The 25,036-nt window shown below is 44.6% G+C and overlaps 1 protein-coding gene across 4 annotated transcripts in view; it reads right to left on the reverse strand.

The window, feature by feature from the left end:
- WLS (Wnt ligand secretion mediator) overlaps positions 1 to 25,036 on the reverse strand; it is a 63,403-nt gene that overhangs the window by 29,082 nt on the left and 9,285 nt on the right. Inside the window, exons 4-7 of one of the 4 annotated variants that reach the window (XM_075037354.1) lie at positions 19,628 to 19,694; positions 18,813 to 18,970; positions 14,951 to 15,139; positions 13,576 to 13,742 (exon numbers count right to left, since the gene is read on the reverse strand). Coding sequence is in view for 1 of the 4 variants with exons in the window: in XM_075037349.1 (XP_074893450.1) it covers positions 8,397 to 8,502 (106 nt within the window). In the remaining 3 variants the exon portion in view is untranslated. Of the gene's footprint in view, positions 1 to 8,396; positions 8,691 to 13,575; positions 13,743 to 14,950; positions 15,140 to 18,812; positions 18,971 to 19,627; positions 19,698 to 25,036 lie in introns of those variants that run through there. The other 3 variants (XM_075037353.1, XM_075037350.1, XM_075037349.1) reach the window with 3 other exon arrangements.

Here is a 25,036-nt window from a genome sequence, read left to right on the forward strand (position 1 = left end):
CTCCCATGCACCAGGAGCATTCTGCTTTTCTACTCAATTACCCCCTTCTGTGCAGAGCCATCACTACCCAATGAGCACACACAATGGACTTCTGCTTCATTACACTAACCAACAGCAGGATAGGAATAAACAAGCTAATTTATCATCGGACAGACTGAGCTTTTCCAACTAGAACAGAGAGAACCTGAATAACATTATATATACATATTATTTATAAATATGTATTTATTGCAGCATGAAAGTTTTCTTTTCTACCTCCCCCTTCCCTGACCTTGATGCTACCAGTTTAATACGGTAATGACAGTGACCACTAACGCAGTCTTTAAATTACTACTTTTTATTACTAGTTGCTATTTTGCAAGCTACATGAAAGCCTTTTTCTGAACACTGCAGCAGCTTTTATATGCAGAATTGCTGTACATTTAAATCATCTAATTCATCTAAAAAAAAAAAAAAAAACAACCAACCAACCACTACCTACTAGAAGCCCACTTCCCTTGGGAAAGGTATTTCTTTCTTACTATTGGACTTCAAGCTTTCACAAGGCCATAGTCCTTTAAAGCCCCAGGGCATCATTTCCATCCTTATTTACAGTGGGAGTTGCCAGACATACTGCTGTAGCTGAACACCCTTGTTTGTAGTCTCCAATAGATTTTTCAATACTACAGGTTTCTCCATCTTTTTTTGTTTCAGACCATAAAAACGACCCTGTCCAAACCACCAAAGCCTAGTTTGGCAGATTCCTGACCCAAGTTCGCGTTCTGCACCCAGGTCTCCTGCTTCGGATGCGGAGAGCAAGCTGCGCACCGACCTCCTCTAGTGACAGCGCTGGCTTGGGCAGCACTGGCTTTTCCGCCTCATCTGGAAATCCCAGTTCGGAGTACGGCTGGATGGAAGGTGATATTTGGTGCCACGGACAGCAGCCCAGACCTCTGCCAAACTCAAACCTACCGTCTTAATAGACTGGGGTGGGAAGTGAGCGGCCAGGATTTGGAGGTCCCTACGCAAGCACTACAGCCAGCACAACAGTCTTGCTGTGGTTTTGTGGAATTTCTATGCTTTCTTAGCTTCCTGTAACCATGCAGTAGCTAGAGAGACGTGTGTGTATTCGTGTTGGAAGGGTGGCTGGATTTTTTTGCTCAAGGTTTGTTCTTCAATGCTACTTTCGCAGCTTTGGGCCATGTTAGCAGAAAAGTTGTCCGTGCAGCACGGCCTCTTTAGAGCAGCACAAACTGGAGATTTTCTTCAATAAGCCAGTTCTCAAAGAGCCACAGGAGCAGCTGTGCCAAGAGCCTTTAAAACTGAAAGTGCAGCCGGGATCCCCGCTGCGGGAACAGGAGTCCAAGCACCCTCCGAGGCTGCTGCCACCGAACAGCAACCAAAGGGCTGCTGGGGAACAGTCTTGCTCTGAGAGATAAGGGATTATTCCCTCAGCCCCAGGCAAGTCACAAAGCAAGGAAATCTTATGAGGCACTAGAGTACAAGTATATTTGCTGGGAGAACTAAATGAATGACCCCCACGTTTCATATACATATGCAACAGCAGCAACAAATGCAAACAAAGAGAGCACTAGCAGTAGGAGTTCCATAAATGCAGAAATATATATTCGAAAATATTTTATTTAGAAGAAAAAAAAAAAAAAGAAGGTAGAACTGATTTACTAATTGCCACAGACAGTTTGATCTTCTTCCAAGTCGTCCTTTGTCAATTTTCGACTCAGATGAAATGCATTTCCTGCTACGCCCAGCCAAGGTATTAAATCCCTGCAAACAGAGCTCTAAAATAGCAGTATGACCTGACGTTATCTGGCAGCTTTTCTCCTGAGCGACAGCCTGAAATTCCCCAAGTCGCACACTACAGATAAGGAGATACCTTGAAACTGCCAATACTCAGATATGTAAAGAATTTCATCTGCATTTGAATAGGAGGGATCAGATTCTGGGGCACTTCCCCAGGCTGGGGCCAGCAGCAGGCAGTCCTGGAGCAGATGGACACCTTGCGCCCTTCAAAGGCTTTCCTAGGCTATCAGAGAGTTATAACTTGACTTCAAAGACCATAAATGTTATTTACTAACGAAAAGACTTCCTGTTTAATCGTTACCCCTTGCAAAGAGCAGAGAAGCGGCACGACCACCGCTTGGTTTAGTGGTCAGGTCATGTTTAAAACCAAGCCTGTTTAGTTAGTACCAACCCAAAAGAAAAGAGGAGCAGCGAGAGGAGCGTCCTCTTTCCGTAAACTACAAGACACAGAGTTTCCCTGATGCATCTCTCCCAAGTTAACTGTAGTTTGGAAGTGATGCAACTGTGAGAAGAGCAAAAAAACTAGTGCCTCGAAGGATTTACAGCCTCGCTGCCCGCTCCTCGGGCCCCCAGCATGGACGTTTCTGCCTGGGAACTCTCAATTTCTGGCACATTTGCCCATTCAGCTACAGTTACAGCTCTTAAAAAGAAGAATTGAGCAGACCTAAACTAAATAGACATGACCTTTCATGTCTGCTTTTTCATCGGCTCCCAGCGCTTCTGCCAAGGCTGCAGCACTAAAGGAATGTGTCTATACAGAGGAGTCTATTGGCATTCATGTCCACGGTACCGCACCAACCTATTCAGCACAGCCTGGCCATCTTCTGGAGAGGCCAGCGATGAAAGAAAGTCAGGCACATAAAAATGGTCTTTGTCCTGGAGCCCACAGACACTCTTCCCTAGCAGGCTGCATCCACATACCTTAGAAATCAGAGCGTCTTTACTGTCAAAAGATCAGTTCAGCCCTAAGAAGGTAATGAAATCCTAGGAAAGAAAATTAAATCCTGGAAACTCACTGCTCAGGAGCCAAATCAGACATTTAGATAATGAACTGGAATTGTTGATAGCTGCTCAGCCATTTATACACATGACTCATTATCTCTCTGGGCGAGACACACAAGTAAGAGTTTTATTTGCTCCAGTCAAAACAATTCTGTTTTTTCAACCTTAAGCCGAGGCAAGGGAGCAGTGAACCTGCACCTTCTTAAATGCATCCCCCTCATCCCAGAAGACTCATGTGCTAAATAAATACCTCCACTTTTCCAATCAGTTAAATTTGTAAAGTGTACGGTTGGGCACCGGACTTTCAGTATTTAACTGTATGTATGCCTGCTCCTGGACTTTGTCTTCACTCCAGGGAGGTTCTGCTGCATTCAGTCGGCTCATTTGAACGGAAACCAAGATAATCTGTGACTTGGGACAAGGCGCCCTTGTAGTCCCAGAAGTAACTCACAGAAATTAAGTTATTGAAAAGTTGTCTTTTCAATAACTTGTCTAAAGGAACAAAAGGCACAGTTTTGAAGCAGGGATATTGCTGCCCAGAGCTCTGTTGTCCCATTTCCTCCTGTGCCCTCCATTTCAGCCTGCCCAGCAGCTTTGCTCTTTGCTACAGCCTCCCACGGTACTGGAAAACCAGGGGCAAGATGCACATCGCTTTGCAAGCAATAGTGAGAGAAAGCCGCAGGGAAGGTGGGGTAATTTATTGACCCCAGGTCCTTAGAACAGAACAGACCATTCAGTGAAGCACAAGCTAGCTTAAAAACGAACCAGCGAGCGTGCCAGAGTCAGAGGCTGCAGGTTCGTACGTCCAACCCAGCTTTAGTGGTGATGAGGCAGTGGCACAAAGCCCACCGAGATGCACAAAACTCCGCTTGGGTGCCAGCAGCACCCAGGAGGCTCGGCATTTGCCAGTACTCTATGGGAGCTGCAGAGCCATGGAGCATTACAAAAAGCACTCCACACTTTTGAGACTTGATTAACACAAAATTTCCTGCTATCTCCGTGAACTCTGGACAGATTTGAGCAGTAAAGTCCGTTTTCTTTCTTTCCTTTTTTTTTTTCCTTTTTAAAATCCTGTATATTTAAAAGCATTCCAGGATTCAAAGGAAATTAGAAAGAGGGACACCATCAATAGCTGCCCTCATGGCATACAGAGGAAGGTAATTTGTAATCAAAAGCTTTGGTTTAAAGAAAACCAAGAGGCATTAAACCCACACTAGAGTCAAGTCAGACTTCCATACACACACAGTTTCTACCACCTGGCCAGCAGTCAGAAGGAGAGGACACAAAGCTCACCTTTGGCAGTTGTGGTGTGACTCTGTTGGAACACCCCGGTCAAAATTCCCAGTAACTAGCATGGCCAGATGGATGCCGCAGCTGGTCCAGCTGTGGGAAGGTTTGTCCAAGGCTGTCACCAGCTAACCTGGCTCCACGTGCTGGTTAGCGCAACTCAAAGCCCGGACAAGCCTGGGGGCACCCCTGGAAACAGCCAGGAGACCAGGTATCTGGTTAAACCTACACAGTATGTATCTCGAAAAGGCAAAGCATACATATGCATAGTATGCAGGGGCTCCTGGGAATGCCGGCTTGACTGTAAATTAGCGTTAGCCTAATTTCTCACAAACATTAATGCTGCCTTGAATGACAACAGAAAATATTCCTGTTTGATCCCATTCCCCTATAATATATGTATGCTATTACTCATAGCGGGGTAGTGAAGACAAGGTTTTATTATGACTAATTTTATGGATCACGTTTTATCTAGTACCAATACCTACTAACTGAACACATAACACACACAGTCCAGAAGCGTAACCTTTAAACAAGATGTTTGCCATGGAATGGCGCAGGCACCAGAAATTCTGCAGGGTTTGAAAACAAGATGGTTTGAAGCAGTGACAGACCCAGTTGTGTGGAGCCAACAGTTCATTACCGTAGCATGACAGCAAAGAAATGGCTCAATAAAATCCTCTTTTGAGGTGTTTTCTCACTCCCTAGCCTTGCAAAGCTCCCTTAGACCACCACAGGAGCTTCACCCCAGTAAGGGAATGACTCCCATACATGTACATCTCATGCTTTGCCAACATACAGTTCTAAGCAAAACCCACGTGAGAGCTGATAAGACGCCTGCTTCTAAATAGAAGAGCTGTTGGAAATGTGCAAGCCATATCAAAACTCAGACATTATGCAGCGACCGTTCAAAAACTAGCAAGAGAATCACCACTGGCAGAAAACCCCAATTTCAGAAAAATGAAGCTTTGTCATCATTGTTGTATCAGGTACCAATGTGTTGCATTTGTGTATTTTGGACTTGCACAAGTAATCTGTTAAAATAGAGCACTTAGTCATTGTTTTGAAATATGACCTAACTGACTGCTAAAGGAAAGGCTGGTTTAGCTTTGTAGCCGTGTTCCACTTGTGTACATATTTTGGTTTGTCTAGACCTGAATAAACTAAAATAACTAGATTCTTGGTGTCTGTTTGGTGCGCTGGATCAAACCAGACCAGGAACGCTATTTCAGTGACACCTCAGCTCCCATCCCACCTCGTGTCACACCTCTCTGAAGAGCAGCAGTCCCGTGTCATTGCTGCCAGAGCTATCGGCAGTTTGAGCACTCCTAGCACCGCTTCGCTCCCAGCCACGTTGCAGAAGAACGCCAGCCACGCACCCATTTCTCACCAGATGCGTGCCACATGCCAGGGACTAACTAAAGGGGCCAGGACCCCAAGCTGTGGGCGCCAAATGGGATCCAAGCACTGGCTCTGAGTTTCCAGGGGCACGGGGACCCCAACAGTGAGGCACGGTTCAGGGCTAATTCCTATGAAGAGTGTCACGCGGAGCCCCGGGTTGCAATGCCCTGCGTGTCTGTCACTGTGCCAGATGTTGGGGACCACACCGAGGTTACACGCGAGAACTTAAGAGTTGTTTCACAAGCACCATATACATTTGGGCTTCCAGCTCCCAGGAGGGCTGGCTGGGAGCTGTTGGAGCCCATCAATCAGCACAGCTGCCCCACAGCCACTAAGGGAAGAGGGGGAAGAGCGTCTGATGCATCAGAAGCGGTAAATACTGCAGACGGAAAACCAGTTCAGATGATTCATTAGTGAAGTTTTATCTGCTCAAAGATCAGAAGTGGGGTTTTCCAGCAATTAAAGAAAGTTTGCCCACAATAACCCCCTAGGACTTGCCCCTGGCTAGAAGACACACTTACTCCAGCAGTACAAAGTTACCCCGAGTTTGTGCAAGACGTAGCCCGGAGTCGCTGTCTCCGTTGGCAGAAGAGCTGCTCGCTGCGGCCTGCCCCCCCGTGGCTTTCCTGCCCCAGCATCAGCTTGTGCCCCCCACCCAGGATGGGGCCCCCCCACCCAGGATCAGGGCCCCCGCTGTGGGTCCCAGGCGGCAGCAGCCAGTGAAGCAGGCAACAGGCAAGATGGAAGACTGAATTAACAGCATCTAAGTTCTTTCATCTCCAAATCCCTACAAACCTGAACAAAAACATTCCTGATAATTCCCTATAAAGCTAAACAGAAATATGTCTGTTCGTCACGCCTGTCCCCAGATGACAACGGAAACGGGGCTTTCTGATCAACACCCTTCTTTTTCTACAAGCAACTTACTTTTTTTAAACTTAAAAGCGAGAAGCTACTAGAAAAACACTTTTAAGATGAACGCCGAGTCTGGCTTCTCTGCACAACACAGGCCAAGGCATTTTATCTAATGAATCAGCGTCGGGTTCAGTAACCTGCTCTCGAACCAGCTCTTCAAAAAAAAAAAAAAAAGGGAAGGAAGAAAAAAAAGGCAATCCTAATAATATTCAGTGTTGGTTCAGACCCACAAGACTAGAAAAAATGGGGTTTAATCCAATGTTTGCCACCGACTACTTTGTGATTAAGCAAAGACGAGGAATTGAAGCAAGAGAATGAGGGAAACGAAAGTTTTCAAAAATTATGTTTAGTAGAATTCTAATGGCTCTTAAGAACAGATAATTAGAGAGGCTACAAATGCAAAGCACTAATGTGTATCGGGAACACTGAATCTGCTTTCTGAGGAATGGCTGTAATGTTTCTTCAATACCTCACAAATAAAGACCACGGCCAGAACAGTCCAACTTTTTTCTCCCAAAGAAAATGTGCAACAAATTTTCCTGATGCCCTTTGGGAGCAATGGGACTTCACTTATCCGCAGTCGTTACTGAAAATCCCCACGGCCCCGAACAGGCGCCTGCACCCGAGGAAAGGGGAATAAACCCTTGGGCGAGGCAGCCCAAGAAGCTGCAGAAGGGGAGAGCGGGGAGGGTTTGGGTCGGGAATTCCTCTGCAGGGCAGCACAGCCCTTCCCCAACATCTCCACGCTGGAAATGGCCAAAGTAGCCAGAGATACACGACGATCGTTACAAGGAGCCGGTGCATAACTCAGCTGCTTTCTAGTAAAAAAAAAAAAAAAAAATTAAATAAATAATAATTAAAAAAAAATTCCCGGGACTGCCCCCAAACCCTGCTCTCCTCCATCTTTCTCCTTCCATCCCCCAGCTCCTTCCCCAGGCAAAAATCAAAGCCCCCGGCGGCAGAGGGCTGGCGAACCCCGACCGCGAGTTTCTTGCCGAAGGCTCCATCCACGCCAGCCCTTTTCCCCCAGGATTCGGGAACGCTCCCCGCCCGCTAATACAGAAATAAACACAACCTGGGCTTCAAAGTTTTAGGCGAGGAGGTTTGCGTGCGAAAAAGTCGGGCTGACCCGCCGGCTCGGGGAAGGCTGGATACCACCCGGAAAGCTTTCAACGCGGGTGGGGGGACGTGTCCGTCCCCCGTGGAGGGGCTCGGGGGGGGGGGGTCTTAACCCACGCGGGTTTTCCGTGAGCCGAAACCGACCCAAGCCGACCCCGCGCGGTTTCAAGCGCCTCCTGGAAGCGGATCGGGGCGGGTGGGGGGGATCGTGTGCGTGTGTGTCCCGTCCCCCCCGGGAGAAACGACCCCGGACAAAAGCACGAGTGCGGCGGCGCGGGGGGAGCGGCTGCCGGCGGGGGGGGGGGGGGGGGCAGCCACCCAAAGGCTCCCCACCGCACCCCAGAGAGGGTAAACGCGGTCCTGTCCTCTCCCGGGGCAGCGCCCATTAATTTTCCTTTTTTTTTTTTTTAATTTTATTTTTTTGTTGTTATCATTCTGGCAAGCGGTGAGGTTTCCTCCTGCGGTCGGTTCGGAGGCCGAGAAACGGGGAGGGGCAGAGGTACGAAAAGAGCGGAGGAAGATTTTTCTTTTTTTTTTTTTTTACAAAATAAACCACATTTTTTAAAACCCCAACTTTGCGATGCAAGGCTTCCCGGCGCGATCAGTCGCCATACTGACGATTTCCCCCCCCCCCCCCTTCCTCTTTCTTTAAGTACGGACTGAAACCAGGCCAAAAAAACTTTTCTCTGCCCCTTCTTTTCTCGCAGGCACTAGAGTGAAATGTGCACAAAGAGGCCCAGGGAGCCGTGTTTTCTTAACTACAATAGCAGGGCTAATTAGATCATAGGAGCGAGTCAGCGATACTGTAACAAGTAGCTAAACAACACGGGCGAGGAGAGGAGGAAGAGAAAGTTTGCACCTTCGGCACTCACCGATCAGACCTCCCACCAGAAAGGCGATGACTTGGAAAACCAGCAAGATCCCCCCGACGATGCACAGCTTTTTGGTGCTCATGTTCTCGATGATGGCCCCAGCCATCTTCGCCCGACGCTTAAAACCACCCCCCCCCGCTCCCCGATTTGGGGCGGGGGGGCAGCAGTAAGCCCGGACTTAGGCGGTTGAACGGGCTGACGGACCGCCCGAGGTTCCGCACTGATTTGCCCGGCCGGGAACCGGCTTTCTTGCACCGGTCCCCCCCCTCCCTCCCTCCCTCCCTTCCCTTCGCCCTGCTCCCGCCGCCGCCAGCCGTGATTGTGGCCGCTGCTCGGTTGCATGTGGCTGCTTTAAAGGAGCTGGCAGCGGGTCACATGACGCCGCCTCGGCCGCCCCTCCCCGGTCCTTCAGCCCCGCCGCCGGGCCCGGCCCCGGTCGGGTGTGTCGTGGCCGTGTGTGTCCCCCCCCCACTCCTCCTCCTCCGTGTTTTCTCCAGAAGGGGCCGCAGCCGACCGGCCCGCGTGTGCGTGTGTCGTTCCCCCACCCCTCAAGGCAGGCAGCAGCCTGGAGGCGGCCTTGGGGGGGGGGGGATGCAGCCGCCTGCCTTTACCGGCGCTGCAGGTGAACGGCGCGGCTGCCTTGTGTCCCCCCCGCTTCGCCCCGGCCCCGAGGAAGATGTAGGCAACGCCCGCCTGGTATCATGGAAACGTTTCGGCAGGACGCGCGGAGCGGGCGGCTCAGCCTCCCCCGGCATCGGCGGCCGGGCTGGGCTTCCAGCTCGGCTCAACTGCGCTATGACGTTTTCTCCCATCTTCTGACGTCCCCGCGGCTCCCAGGCGATGCTTTGTCCTTCCCTCAGCCCCCGTTCACCTCGGTAGCTTCACGCCCGGCGGTTCTCCCAGTTGCCCTCCCCACGTCCCAGACGAGGCAGGGCCGGGATGCTGCGGGACCAGTCCCGCTCCCTGGAAGCCGCTGGATTCCCGCTCCGAGGCGGTCCGTCTGCTCGTACGTGACCCAGAACGAGCTCGCCAACCCCTGCCACCATCTCTGGGGTTTAGCGTTAGCGCCTTCCCGCCCCTCACGGGATACCACGAGGATCCGTGCTACGCCGTCCCGTCAGACCCGTCCCCTTCGCCGCGCGATACCGCCGCGTGCAACTGAAACTGGACGGCGCGCCGGTCAAAACACTCCTCGAGGACAAGGAAGCCGTGAAAGGAAACAACTGGTGACAAAAAGGCAGGCAGGAACTATCAAAACAAAAGACGGGTCAAATATTTAGGGGCACGAACCAGTAACAATCTGAAGCGAACAGGAACGAGAAAAGAAGTTTAAAAGAAGCCAATGCAAAAAACCCAACAGAAATCACAGTAAGATGGCAGAAGTGTTGGCAATGCCATGTGGTAGCCCTATAGCCGAACCCACTGGGATTCCAGCAACGTGTTCGGTTTGTTCGGGATACAGGGAGCATCTGCACACCGAATTGCCTTCCCTGGCCTAACGGGAGCTTTGCGCGTTACAACGATACAGGTAAGCAGCATCAAAAATGAATCTAGAAATTCAGGGAAGAGTAGAGAAGCAGAGGGCACAGGGTTTGACTCATTAAGGAAAGACCTTACCAGCCCTTGCCCACACAACGTATAGCCAACACAAGGAGGTGAGCGCAAGAACTGCTGTGTATTCGGTGTTTTTTCGATAGATGTTTAGGAAGAGGTCCCCTTCAGAAAGGGGGAGAGTACGCACCCCTGCCCCGGATCAGGCCTCTGTCACTGCCACTAACTTGCTGCCTTTGCGCCCTTTCCATGACCACAAAAAGGACCGCAGCTGGCAACTCAAGTCTTCCCCAGCAAAGTGGGCAAATTCCTCTCCCAAGTCTAGAACCCGGCCCTCCAAGGTTCAGCACGTTCAAAGGAGCATTTGACGCGCAGGACCCCCAGGGTGCCAGAGACATGCAAAGATGTAATGCTGGAGACCAACCAACCATAACAGTCAAGTATTTTGGATGATGTAGTAAGATGTGATACTACAGTCAAGATCCTGGATACAACAGAATCTACCTGAAAAGGATTGCAGCAGTGATCCCCAAATGCTTATGCTGGTTTTCTAGCACCAAGTCTTTGGCGTCCAAAGTTGGTCTTGAAAAAATAAATGAAACCAAGCTCATGTGCTACTTTTGCATTTTACTTCTGTCATCTTTTCTTGATTTGCAGAGCTAAGAAATTCTCTTCTTCCAACCATCATGCTAGTAATGTAAGTTGGAATATAGGTGTCAGGGATAACTTTAGATATTTTGTGACTGCCGGACAGTTTATTCTTTTAGAATATTGCAAGTTTAACTTTTTTTTTAGTTTAGCTTTAGCTTTCCTTTTACATTACAGTTATGACTTCATTGTTAAAAATAGCTCTTAATGGACAAGTCCTTTGTACCCATTATGAACCCACTAGGATCATTCACACAGACGTGCTTCCAAAATCAAAGCCTGTTAGTGGCTTTTTGCCAAGACAATTAAAGACTTAAAATACCAAATACTTTATACTGAAATTTAAAAAAAAACCAAACAAACAAAACAAACCCACATAGAACAATTGCTATTTAAAAGGCTTATTTTGAAATACCTAATACTAATTTTTCGGATGTCTATCTAACACTTAACGTTGATTCTGAGTGATGACTTTTGCTATTTTCCCTGTTGGAAATGGCAAAAGCTTTTGAATTTTGTTCGTTCCCTTACAGTCTGCAATCACCACTGACTAGGAGAGAATCTTGGCAAGTCCAGGCCGCCCTTTGAGGTCCCACAGCTACCCAAACACAAGGATGTATATGACTGAACACCTCTGGAGCCACGAATGCCACTAAATCCAATCTGCCTTAATGACTCTACAAAAGTTACATGGTGCAATCTTCCGTTAAATGTCCTGTTTGTTCCAAGCAATTTATTTCTGGGAAAAAAACCTGAAAGGTAGAGCTAAGAAAAAAGAATTAAAAAATAAGAAAAAGAATGCCATAAGAAAAAAAATGTTGAGTGAAAAAAGTAAAATAATAAAAACACAGGAAACAACACTTCACATTTATAAGGCACTTTCCATCTCTACCACATTCCTACATCTTTAATACTGCAATGTTTAGAGATATTAATCACGTGTGACTTTTGACATGCATCCAAAGGACGTATAGAGCACATACCATAGTGAGCTGGGACCTCTCTTTTGCCAGAAAGTGGCCATGCACAAAATCTCACAAGAGAGAAACTGGCCCACAGTGTGTTAGAAAACACATCTCTAGCCATCTTTCAGCTGTTTACGAATCACAATTTCTATCTCTGTAAGGTCTCCAGAATCAATCATCTGGGAACTCATCTACTTGCCGCTTATTACATTATTTTTTCCTGACTGCTTTAGGCTGTTTTGAAAGCCTCAGCTATTAAAATAGCTATCCTACAGTCTGCCTCAGGCAGGAGGAGGAGTCGTTCCACAGAGAACTCTTTGCAGGGTTGGGCCTAGAGCCCAGATTTTCAAAGTGGTTTAGCTGCCAAAAGATATAGGTAAGGGCTCAGTGGGATTTCCACAAGCTCCTAGTTTTTGGTGCTACAAGTTACTGCAAAAGTTTTGAGAAAACTTCCTTTGGATGCTCAGTTTGCACAGAGGTCAAACCCTCTGAAAGTTTCAGTATTTTTTCTCCTCTGTTGTCTCATGTCAATTGGATGCTTAAGAGAAATAATTTGAAAAAAAAATGCTAGAAATAAGAGGCATTTTCCAAACACAACTGTAAGAGAGGGACATACACTACAAATACAACAAAAAGGCTTGACAGAGGAACATCTATGATCTGGATTAGGAAGCCAAATGGCATGATCATAGCAATAATTTCTAGCTTTAGAAAGCTAAAAAAACCCCAACAAACCCAAACCCAAACCACCCCAAAATCAAAACCTCCACCACAGTTATTTGGACTTAAGTTGCTGCATATAAGTTCAGTATTGAGCTGCTTCATTTTTGCTCTACAGAGGCAAGTCTGGGTTTTTTTTGTTAATAATAGCAGCATTGTTGTTTACACCAGCACAACAGTGGACTCGGATCCCATATGTAAAATACAAAGTACAGTAGTGGACAAAAAGCTGATTAAATCATGGTCATCTACCACCAGATATAATCTTTTGAACTCTAGTTTGTACTTGCCCACTTCATTTACAATATAGCCTGCAACATAACAACAACAGACCTGTGGGGATTAAGCTTTGGCTCTTGTCTCCAGTTTGTAGGCTATATTTTCCAGTGTGGGTATTGGCGTTGCTTGATGCTATGACTGCAGTTTCTTGTTTTGTTTGGGATACACCTAACACATTACAAAGTTACCCCTAATAGTAAATAATGTGTAGTTTGCTGCTACGGGGGAAAGACAATTAAAAGCGTTCAGAAACACTGCTTACTCCTCAGTACTCCTAACTGCTTTCATAGGTAACTTTCTGGTTTTGGTCTTTTACAAATACTGATAACATGGAAAATTTTCTCATAGAACAGGAAAAGGGCGTTTTCTGTTATTTCTAGTGCACACACAGATGGTGGGGAACATTTTATCTTTGTAAGAAAAGCCTTGTGTGGCGCACACACACACACAAAAATGTGTGGGCGTTGAGATTGGTCAGTAGACAGAAATCTACAACTCATGACTACCCATTGCGGTTAGGATTAGGAAGAAAATCGACAGGTATGCAATATTTCATCTTAAGCAAGCCCCACTCTATAATGTAAATATTTTGAGTGATTTCCAAGCCCCGTTGTAGTTCAAGGCTAAACACTCATCCACTTATTAGGAACCAGGAAAGTTGAGTTTTGCCACTGTTTATACATCTGGGAGCTCAGAGCTAGGCTTAATTTTTTTTTTTTTTCCTGCATGACACCTCTTAGTTAAGTGTCACCCAGCCTGCTAGATCTGAGATCCCATGCTGTTCTTCAGGCTTTACATGTGCAACCTGAAGCTCTATCTCTGCCAGGAGTCATGGACTCCTCGCGTCATTTCTTTGATGACAATATGGCAAGAAAGAAAGGAACAGCAACTTAGCAAGGGAATTACCCAGCCACCTGGCTTTTAATCTTAAAGCCCACAACGACCACAAATAGCTGAGAACAGAAGACCTACAGAGTACGCCCCCAAACACCCACTCCCAGCTGGTTTGTACTTACTGGACTCCTCAGCAGCACTGGGTGGGTGGCGATGGCCAGCTTAGGTCCTTCAGAACAACCAGCTCCACTCAGCTGTCCCTCTGTCCTCTGCTTCCTCACCAAGTCCTGCCTGTCTCGGTAAGGAACTGGGCAAGAAAAGCCGTAATTCATTGGGTGTGGACCAGCATCTGAAAAACATTGAGAGCAGTCCCAGATAACCCTTCTGATGGCTCTTCTCTGATATGCTTTCAGTCAGATGACAAAGCCTTCCTCGCATTAGGATGAAGCTTCAATAGGGGCATCAAGGCTTCCATTAATTATGTGAGACAAAACCAAGCTGATAATTTGAGAGAGAGCACATTTTAGCTTGCTGAACTGAAAGTGCAGACTTGTGATATCCTGAAGGAAGGGCCAATAACAATGCATTAAAATAATTCATTAAAGACTGTCTAAACTAGATTTTAAAATTTTATTTATAGTCTTTACAGTTACCGTGTGGTTACAAGGCTCAAGCCCTCCAAAGCAAATCTGTGGAAAGTCTTTTATTCAAGTCTGCCAAGCTGTCTCTTTCAGCCATTAATCCAATCATCAAGAGGCAGAGTTTCTGCAATGGGATATCTGAACAAGTCTAGGGAAGATTTATCATTAGTCTATCACTACATTTCCAAGTTCTTCCATTCAAACCTCTTCCATAACATCACAATCATCTGGCAGTAAGTACAGCTCTACCTGAATACTTCTAATTGATTGATTAAGTAATCACCTGGAGGCCCAAAAGACTTTGCTCATCAAAACCACTCCTAACAACCCCCACCCCCACATGACTACCTCCCATCTCTACAAAATCCATTTAGAAAAGCCACAGCTCAAAAGCCACATAACTCAGGTCACTCAGAAGGTTTTGCTAATCCACAGTTGAGGGATGACAATATACCATGCTGGCCTGGTCTAAATTTGTTGTACCAATTCAAATGGAATCCCTGATATTTTTGACAAGCACAAGTTTGTGTGATCAGTGTGCAGTGGACCACGCATCATTGGCCAAGGTTGTGTGCAGCCTCTCACAACCTTCCCATGCACCATTTTGCCAGTTCTTCTTGCCTCTTCTCAGTCCTCTTGAAAATGCAAGCTTGGAGCTCTGCTCTTTTATTTTCTCTTAGGACTCTCTCTATAGCTGGGCCTTTCCTCAGCCACCATCCCTCACACTGCATCTCCCACCTTGCATCAAACTTCTGCGATGGCTTTTACCACGGTCACTCCACCTCTACTAGGGCTTCCTGCCTTGTGTTGAACCTCTGTATCAAATCCTATCCAAAATTTGCCACTTGTGGCATCTACCATAATATCATGGCTTTCCTTCACAAAGACCTTTGCAGTCTGGCATTTCTCTACCTACATGTCTGTGTTTTCATCCACTCCGGCGATGGGCATCACAGATAGCAGCTCAAACATGGCACAGTTGGGTTAAGGACCTCCAAGGAATTGTATATCTGAGTAGGCAGCACATGCAGGAGCATGAAACATCGGAACACCTTCAAGTGTACATCCATCCTGGGAGACTGCCTTTCGCCAGGTTTGTAACCTCCTCAAAAGCAAGCAAAGAAAGTTGTATTACTAATAGATATGGATACTTTAATATTTAAAATGATGTCCAGTATGCTATCTTAGGACAACAAGATTAGCAAAAGTAAATTCCTTCTACTAGCTGAATTATACAATTGTTTATAGTAAAATCATCATGGTTCAATTGCTCCTATCAGTGTTCAGAATACAAAGAATGAATTCCAGAGGTTTTTTTGACAGCCTCTTACCATTTCTCTGTTAAGCCTTTATATTCCCATGAATCCCATCCATTCTAAGTTTAGCACTGGAGACCAAATTAGCAGTTGCACATAAATTTAAACCAAAGCCATTTTTCATAGTCCCATGAGAAGTGAACAAATGCACATGGGCTGTGCGTTGGTAATGATGGTACCTGCTGCAGAACTGTAACACCAAGCAACATGCTTTAATTCAGTTTTAGTAAGAGCTGATATTAGTTAATTAAGATGGCAGAGGCACGAGAGATTTAATCGAGTTCCAGTGGTAACAGTCTTGTAACATCAGATGAAAAAGTTGACAAATATGAACTAGCTTTATAATTTTATTCTTCAGTTATGTTAAATAACATGCAGTTTTGTAGGTTGGCTATACTGGTCATTGTAAAAAAGGATCTGCAATTCTCCATGTTTGCACTGTGTGTACACACAGAATTATGAGTTAATGCAATTTGAAGACTTGGAAGTCTTGAGAAATTAGAATTTTAAAGTTAAACTAAAGCAATATATGCACCCAGCTAGTGTCCTTGTGTGACATTCTCAAAATACCACCTCAAACCAAACATAAAGCATGTATTAGTTCTAAGGATCTCCTAGAAAGAGACATCTGTTTTGGAACAATCACAAAGGGCTATCGCCAAAACTATCCCGTAATACTTATGAGCTGTAATTTGACGTTTTAGATACACATTCCTCTTGCCAAATAATATCATATTTTTGCTCTTGGCAGAGAAAATAAAGAGAAGCATATATCCAAGATGAGTAATTTAGTACAATGTAATCAAGGCAAGCTGCCCCACAGACTAGGGACTGAATTAGAGTTAGCAACTCTTATAAAACTTATAAAAGTGTGTGTATTATACAGGGGAAAAATTTAGAAAGGAAAGTGGTTTTCTTGTTAATCTTATTTTCCATCTGAGCCCAAGCGCATGCTCTTATTCCAAGAGCAAATGATTGCAGGTGGGGTGGCTAAAGCAATTATTGCTGTGAGCTGTGGTCCTTGGAGGTTTCCATCCCTGTAGGTATACATCATAGTCAAGGAACCTTCCACTCCTCAGCTGTCCCAGTTCACCACCCAGCATATTTATGTTAACCGTCACGGATTTCAAATTACATCACTATATCGGGCTGTAAATGGAGCTGGCCAAGAAGCACAGACAGATCCCAAACCTGTGAGGAGGTGATCCACGGCAGAAGAGGGCAGCTGGCAGTAATAGTTGCCTCAGTTGTCACCGATTAATCCACCTGTAATTAGGAGTTACAGCTCTATGTCCCTGGGCAGGGAAGTGCCCTGTAGCTGGAGTAGTAAATTGCTGTCTCTGTGTCACTGACTATTCTAGCTAGCATCATTTAACTGAGCTAAATAACAGAAACATTTAATGTGCTCAAAGGACTTTGTATTACTGAATCTTGCCATCCTCATTTTACTCAGAGTCTAAAATAGTTAATGCAAGAGATGGCTAACTTAAGGGAAAAATATCTGTTGTCTCTTATCTTAATGCAACGATTCACATTCTTATACAGCAGTTTGGGTTATTAGTTAGCTCTCTGCCTTTCTGCTCCCAAATGCAAAGTTGACAAAATGACTGCATCTCAGCTGCCCCAATTAACAGCTCTGTATTTTTGTGCAAACCCACCTAAACCAGCTGTAAGGCAAGTTCATGTTACATTATGATAGAGAGATTAGCTAGAGCTTGTCTCTCAGCATTCTTTGAGTTCTCTGCTCTAACTATGAGAAGGAATGACCCAGATACTTTTTAATATTGGCTTCTCTCACATTCTGTTTTTTTAAATTACAATAATTTCCTTAGCATGCTATCAGGCATTTCTTTAAAGTAAAAGCAATCGGTGTAAGCACGTATCTTGAACTCTGACATGGATTTTATATGTTATTTAAGCGCTCCTTCAGTTGTCTGAGAACGTACACCTTGTAGGCAGCAAATGTATTTGTTAAACAGAGTATTATTTTTAAGAGGTCTTATGGTGTATCAAAAATGCATCAATATAAGCAAAGATTACTAATGAAATTGTACATTTACATATTGAAATGTAACTTGTACTGAGAGTAAGCTAATGTTTCCCAGATGCTATAACATGTGCTGATGCCAATCACTGTAGTTATTTTACAATAGAATCACAGACATTTCAGCTGGAAAAGGCTAATTTGGTTACCTCGTGCATTGATGTCACTGCAAATTTTCATCCAAGTGTATTCACCAGTTCAAGCAATGGAAAACAATGAGCTGAAAGGGTAAACTCTATTCCTTATCTCCAGTCTTGCTCATGACTTAAGAGAATGAATGAATTTCTAGAGAAAACTCTACTCTCACAACAGCCAAAAATGATGCCCATCTCATGTCAAGGACCGATGATAAGAATGGAAAAACAGGGAGAAAGTTGGAAGAACATATACTCCTGCTTACAAAAAAAAAAAAATAGTAGTATATTTTCAGGACATCTGATTCTGTAACAGCAATAAACCCTGTCTAAAAGAATAATGCAAACCATGTAGAATGTGTCACAGTAAGCCACGTTTCCTCTTAAGGCAAAACAGAAACCTGAAATCATTGTCCTGGAATGCACTGAAACCTCTTAGCACGAGTTCCTGAAATATTCATGAACATTAAGAAAATAGCAAACTTTTTGGAGAGTGTGCTATTTAGATGTAACTTGCTATGTACATGCCATCCTCTAAGCTCTAAAAATATAAAAGGAAGGCTTTTTGCAGAAAGTCAATGAAGTAACGGGGGCTCAGGAATTTTATCTCCAAGCTGTCACAGACCACGCAATGTTGATTAATTCAGCTCCTCAGTTACTCATCCTAACTGGGAAAATTCTTATGTGTCGGGGTGTTTGCTAGTGTAGATCAGTGAGGAGTTCAGAATTTTAAGATGAGAAGATACACTAAGTGTCTAAATTATTAATAAATAGTAGAGGAAACACTAAACTCTAATATACCAGCTGAATTTAGATTTAACGTTAATCTAAAATCCAAACTTCTCCTGCATTTTTGCTACTGTTGGAAAGTTCAGAGACAGGCACCTTTTAAACCTCAAATTCTTCTGTTAACCACTGCAGAAAAGGAGGAAGGAGGAAAACAAGAAGGGAAAAAGAGAAGTAAGGAGACGTGAACTTCAGTTGCAGATATGCAAACAGAGCAGCGCGGCTGTCCCCGTCACCACTTCCCGTTACTTCTCTGTCTGAGTTTGTTTCTCATACTATGGGGCTACGTGCCTCTGGTTAGGCAAGTCAGGAGCTCACCCAGTGTGAATTAGTCATATTGAAGGAGGTTTAGGAGCATGGAAACAGCAAGTTCACATTAAGTGCTGGAAATAAGTGCTAGAGAGACCACTGTTGAAATGTTTATGTGTTTTGCAAAGACATAAATTTGGAGAATAGCAAAAGAAACTGCTTGGCATAAGCAGACAGAGAGCATTTTACCTGATTACTTGGCCCCGGTTCCAAAGACATTTCTGTTGGTGGCAGCATCAGCTCAGGCAGCCTTTCTTCTCCCCAGCCCCAGGCACGTGAGTTATCCCTGCTCCATGCTCATATAGCTGTTTGTGGTACTGTATAGTGAAACCAAGCAAAAAGGCATACTGCAGAGAAAGAAAGAGAGAAAGAAAAAGAGATGGAGAGCAAATTGTTTCCAGGTGTAGCCTTAGACTGTCTCACATTCAAAGGCTGGATTGCTTAAAGTGTAACTCAGACCAGCACTTTGTCTTGTCTCCACACAGCACAGCACAGACTGAGGAATGGATCTGGCTGGGCCATAATTTTTTTGTTGGAACGGGGATGTAGATTTTTGTTTCTCCAGCTGGATTGATTTCCCATCCGGTTCATCAAGAGGCTGTGCAAATTCTCATACAAGTGTTTTTGCGGGGTGAACTAGATGAGGAATTCATTCATGTTAAAAATAAACAGGGGGGTGGTGGGTGTTAGTTATTTTAGTGCTTCTAACTTAATTCACAGCACGGTTACACAAACATTTTTACCAATATCACATTAGGACACAAGAAAAAGCAAGAGGGCTGCCTAATCAATCCCTGTTATCAAAGGCAATGCCCCTCCAAGGCAGCTAAGCACAACGGCAGCAGAGTCAACGTATGTGCCAGCTTGGCCAAACCATCCCCCGCTGCAGAGCCCGGGTCTCTCTTGTCCAGCTCATTTTGTGCAGCCGATTTTGTAAATGGAAAGCTACTGTCAAGTCCTCTGATTCTGCTTCCTAAAAGATTTGTTTTGACTCTGGCACTTACCCATCCTAAAGCCCTGGACCACTCTGTGGGGACCGTCCGGCCTCCAGGTCCACTCTTCTGCCTGCTGCTGCTGGGAAGATGAAATGAGAATTTGCCAGATTGCTCCAGAGAGAAGAATCCCAGTTCCCCCCAACCTGAGCCAGTGCCAAGGACTTTCACAACCCAGGTTCCTCCTCACTGGCTGCTGCAGACAGAATGGTAGGTGGAATCAGCTTTTTGTGGATTTGGAGATAACCCAGCTGGTCCTTAGGTGCAGCTAAGCTTACAAACCCGTTTTATTCTTGGTCCTCTTACCCCAGGCCCTTATATGATATGGGAAGGCAACAGCCCTGTGTGCGGGGATGGCCCTCACCTGGGGGTTTGGGCCAGCCTAAAGCATCACCTAGACACCAGGTGGCAGCATCAGATCCAGATACAAACTTCCCAGATGAGTTCAAAAAGAGATTTGCCTCTGGAGGACCAGTTTGTTGATTTACAATAAACCCCCCAGGTACTGTGGAACACGTACACATGCAAAGCCTTCCTCCTGTTTCTAATCTGCGAATCTATAGTTGCATAAATGCAAGTCTTCTGGGAATGAAAATGTCACCTCATAAGGCAAAGGCAGAGTTAGCACTCATTTCCTTTCAGTGACACTGCTATGCAATCTAAGAATGCAGAGGATTTTCTTCTTCTCTATTGAGTTGAGTGGCTTTGCTTCTTCTATATGTTCCTGAAGATAAAACATGGTGGAAACTTTGCAGAGACTGGGGCCTGAACTTTTCTGAGCTAGCAGGAAGCAAACGGCATGTAGGTTTACCATGGCATGACTATTTCTAGCAACACTCTCTCACAGATTTTGATCACAAGTCTAATGTTCTGAATAACATTCTGATCTGGAGGTCTGTCTGTAATGGCTATTTTTATAGGTGTAGCAACTTAGTTTGGATTCACTTATTTCATAAAATAGCAGCCAAGCTTCTTGAACTGTGCTTAACAAAATTATCTGAATATATATACGTGTAATGTCAAGTTACATCCTTGTATTGTTTCCAAGACCTTGTTACTGCCTAATAGCGTTAGGTTGATTAGAACTGCCTATGGATGTGCAATGAGAACCACTGCTCATGCAGAAGGAAGCAAGAATTTCTTGTGAAACAGGACTTCATCTGATAGAAAGATGGAAAAGTCGCAGAAATAAATATTTCTTCTTGTGCAATGATGTTTCTAATGAATTTTGCATTTCTGTCCAGGTCTATTCACTACTGGTGAATAGTTCAGCATGGTTCAGCATGGTGTCTATTACAGGTAGCTCATTAGGTCTTCTCAGCTCAAACTTAGCACTAATCTTTAATCCAAACCTCTCATTGTATCCCATATTTGATGTATGTAAAAGAAATAGGAATAAGGGAAATTTATTTCTTTACATACATTTTTAATGCTTATGACTGTTTAGTGACTGACGGCTTCATCTTCTGAGACTGTTATCAATACCCGCTTCAGTCAACAGGAAGAAGGATAATGAATTTTTTACAGTGGACATTCATCATCTTTAAAACAGAACTATCATTAAAACGGACCCCTGCCAAAATATCTGACATCTAACGTACTTAAGATAGATACATTATCCATGACACTTTCAAAAGGAAACAGATATAATAAGCCAAAAAAAGGTCTGTTAGACAAGGAGAAATTAAGAACGCTCCTGGTTGACTTGCACCATCAGTTGGGTTTCTGTGGTTGTTTTTAGCTTGTTGGTCCCCTCATTGCACCAGTGTCCAAGTTTGAAAGCCTGTTCACTTTTTCCTAACCTGTTGACTGTTCAAATTTGGAACATGGTGGGAGGTTCAGGGTGAAGTTACAGGAGATGGAGCGATCTGATCTGATAGCTCCCTGATCCTTAAAGGGGGAGGAACCATTCCTCCTCCTCACAGCCATGCATTCCTGAAGCTTATCATGTGCTGGCTCTGATGCTTGTTGGACCCCTCCAACTGCCAACCAAGCAGAAAGCACACTTTTTATCTTGCCAAGCTAATAGTTTCTTGCCAGACAGGGAGTTAAATCAGCTCACCTAAAGGTCTAATGAGTGCTATTACTTTGAATAATAGAGTGGAAGTGGAACCATGAGGCTTGGACTAAAGGAAAGGTAGAAAAAAGAGGGAATACAACCTCCTCCTTTTAGATTGCTCATCAAATCACGCACAACACTTGTGATCTGTAAAAAGAAAAATCTGTGAAAATTAACAACAATCCACAGTCTAACTAGCACAGCTATTCTGCCAGCTAGGAGTAGTCAGCGCTGCAAAGAGATTAAAGCACCTTCAACCAAAATACTTTATAAACAGGGGTTCAAATCTTGACTTTGGTGCCTGGTAAGACAAAATGCAGCCACAGCTGTAGGATGAAAATGTGCTGTAAGCAATCCTGACAAGGTTATGAGGAATTAGAACTGCTCCCGCCTCAGAACAGATTTTGTCAAAGTCTAAACTCCAGATTTTCAGCCTCTCTATTCTTGTGCTCTGGCAAAGAATGGGGACCATGACTTTAAAGTAGCTTTATGATTCCTATATGCTGCGCCCTACAAGGGTCTGAGGTTGCCGTAATTACACTGGAGCCCCAACCACAGAATACTGCAGGGCATTCCAGATACCTCTCCTCCTGTTGTCTCATACACCCCACGACTGAGCGCAGGACTGGTACCAATCCCTTACATGAGTTTTATTTGCCTGAGAAAGCTTCTGGTACAATTGGTATTCTCAAGTGGTGGTTTCCACCCAATTCAAAAGGACCCATATAAACCCAGATGGTTTTGATTACAGGGCGCCTTGTTTGTGCCAGAGGTCTGAAGCCTCCGTCCTCCCCTGCCGTTAGGAATCGGTGCTGAGAAGAAGGGCAGGTCCCCGAGCACAGCCACGGTGGGCGGCCATGGGGTGCAGGGCTGGCTGGGAGATCGATGCAGCCTCAGGCATCAAACAATGCTAAGCAGTGAAAATGCTCCCAGCAGAAAGAACCTTTAGAAGAAACCGAGGAGAAAGAAAAAGCACAAAAAGCGTTGTCTCTGCTGTTGCATGGCTGCCCACCACTTTAACAATATAGGGATCTCTGACTGATCCCTAATACACCCCCAAAGCAGCTCCTGTAACTCGTGCCAAGGGTTGCAGAGGGGTGATCTGACAACTTCTGACTGCAGACTGACTGAGCAGCCAAACCAATCTGCCCTGCATTTTTTCCCCATTTCTTATCAAAATTCTGACCTGATACAGGGAAGATCTTACGAAACATAATAAAGTCTGCTGCTGCCAAGGAATGATTGCTGCTAGCTAACATTTATTTTTCCACAATTATATTCAGGGCTGTTGAGGGCTCAGTTGTCCTTTCGAGACAGACCAGATCAAGGAGTGGTGCATACAGTACATCATCCCAGGATAAATCCGGGGAGGCTCTATGACTCAGAAATGAGTCACTGCTCCTCCTCTGTTTCTTCCAGACTCTTGGGGGCGTACTAATTTATTGTCGGTCTGTATCTGCAGTAAATTATTACCCCCAGCTCAGCTATCCTGCGCAGAAGTAATTCAGACACGTTCTGCTCGTTCCTCGCCTCTTGGGACGGGTAAACAGGTGAGCAGACGCACTGTACGACTGCACACCGAGACCTTAGGTCTTGGTAACCTGTGTGGAGATCTAAGAGGAAAGCAGAGAAATGGGGGAGTTATTTTTTTCTTCCTTCAATGACATGCTGTCCAGGTTAATTATTTGGAACTAGATTGTTCCTACCAACCCCCCAAAATCCAAATTACTAAACTAAGATTGACCTTTCAGAGAGTTATTTCTAAGAACTTGGATAAAATAAGATAGTATGACTCAAACAACAGGAGGATAGTGTCTGCATCACAGTTAAGCCACACAAATTGCCTTCACTGTCAGAATCAAGTATTCTAAAAAAAACCCCCAAGAATGATTAATCTTTTTTTCTCTTTAGCAAAACAGATTGAAGTATACCAGCGGAGCTAGACGGGAAGTGTTTAAACAATGCCCACTTAGTCTCTAGCAAGTCCTTACTAGTTGGAATAGAAGTTTTAGGTTGGAAAGGAAAACAATAACTAAAATAACAGATTTTTACATATGCATGTACAAGATAAATATATTCAGAGAATCACAGAAAAGCATGAAAAGGTACTGAATAGCAAATAGGCCTGTTCAGCTCTTCGCATCCAAAGTTCAGGAGCCTGAGGACACTAAGGATATAGTAGAAATGCATAAAAATACGATTTTCCCAGTGGCAATGCTGATTTAAGAATTTCTTCCCCCATGTCATTAATTTTCATCCCCATGTTCATTTCTCCCTCCCCCTCCTCCCCCAGTTGTGTTTCGTGAATGAATTTTTAACAGCACCACTGGCTTAAGGTACAACCCTTTACCATCTCCAACTGCTTATCCCCAGCCTTGTGTCACCCCGGCACAACTGTTTGCACAGCCAAGTGGTAAATGCTCTATTCTGCAAAGATATGTGCTGAAGTGGACCTGATATGGCCTTTCAGATCAAAGCAAGAAAGAAAAAGTAGTTGCAGGATGGCAAGTAGTAATGAAAGAGAATTATGATTTTTGGAATTCTGTATGTTAAAATGTAAACAAATCCCCAAATCCCAAATTTCAAAATAAAGACTTTGAACATGAGTATATTACTACTTCGAATCATATGTACTCACAAATTTCATTAATAATATTATAAATTATATTAAAATAAATAGATTTTCACCTTCATAGAAGATTGCATATTAGTTTTTGCCACATTTCTGATTAGTCTTGGCACAGGCTGGCCCTTGAACTTAAAATTGTCTTAAAAGCAACAGTTTCCAATTTTTTCTCCTTCCTCAACATTTTTCACAGACCATCATTACCATATAGAAAACAATTCTGCTGGCCAGCTGCAGGCTGCTGACTGTGATGTGGCAGATCGCTGGCGGTCAGCACAGCAGGGGATTACTGGGGATCACTGTCTTCATGGGAGGAAATCTGGAGGGACACATTTCCAATAATACTGCAGACCTAATGAGTGCCCAATTTTATGGTAAGACCTAGCAGTGAGGCTGCTGGGCCACTGCTTCATGCTGTGCTGTTCTAACATTCATTTATCACAGTATTTCTGATACTTGTTTACTGTTTGCAATGCAGTGGAGCACTCTTCTGATAAATATGCTACAATAAAAAACATGGGCTCCCACCCAGTGACTCCCATGTATGATCACAGCACAGCTACATAACAGTAATACATGCGGACAGTGCTGTGGGGGCTGGAGAACAGAAGATGATTAATACACATAGTGGGATTCTGTGAATCAAAAAAAGAAAAAATTCATCTCTATCAGTGGGTATTTTACCACCGTGGAGAACTACAACAATAAGTCGTAACTGAACAATGACATCCTAGAG

The sequence above is a fragment of the Buteo buteo genome, chromosome 10 (assembly GCF_964188355.1).
Source record: "Buteo buteo chromosome 10, bButBut1.hap1.1, whole genome shotgun sequence".
Classification (NCBI taxonomy): domain Eukaryota; kingdom Metazoa; phylum Chordata; class Aves; order Accipitriformes; family Accipitridae; genus Buteo; species Buteo buteo.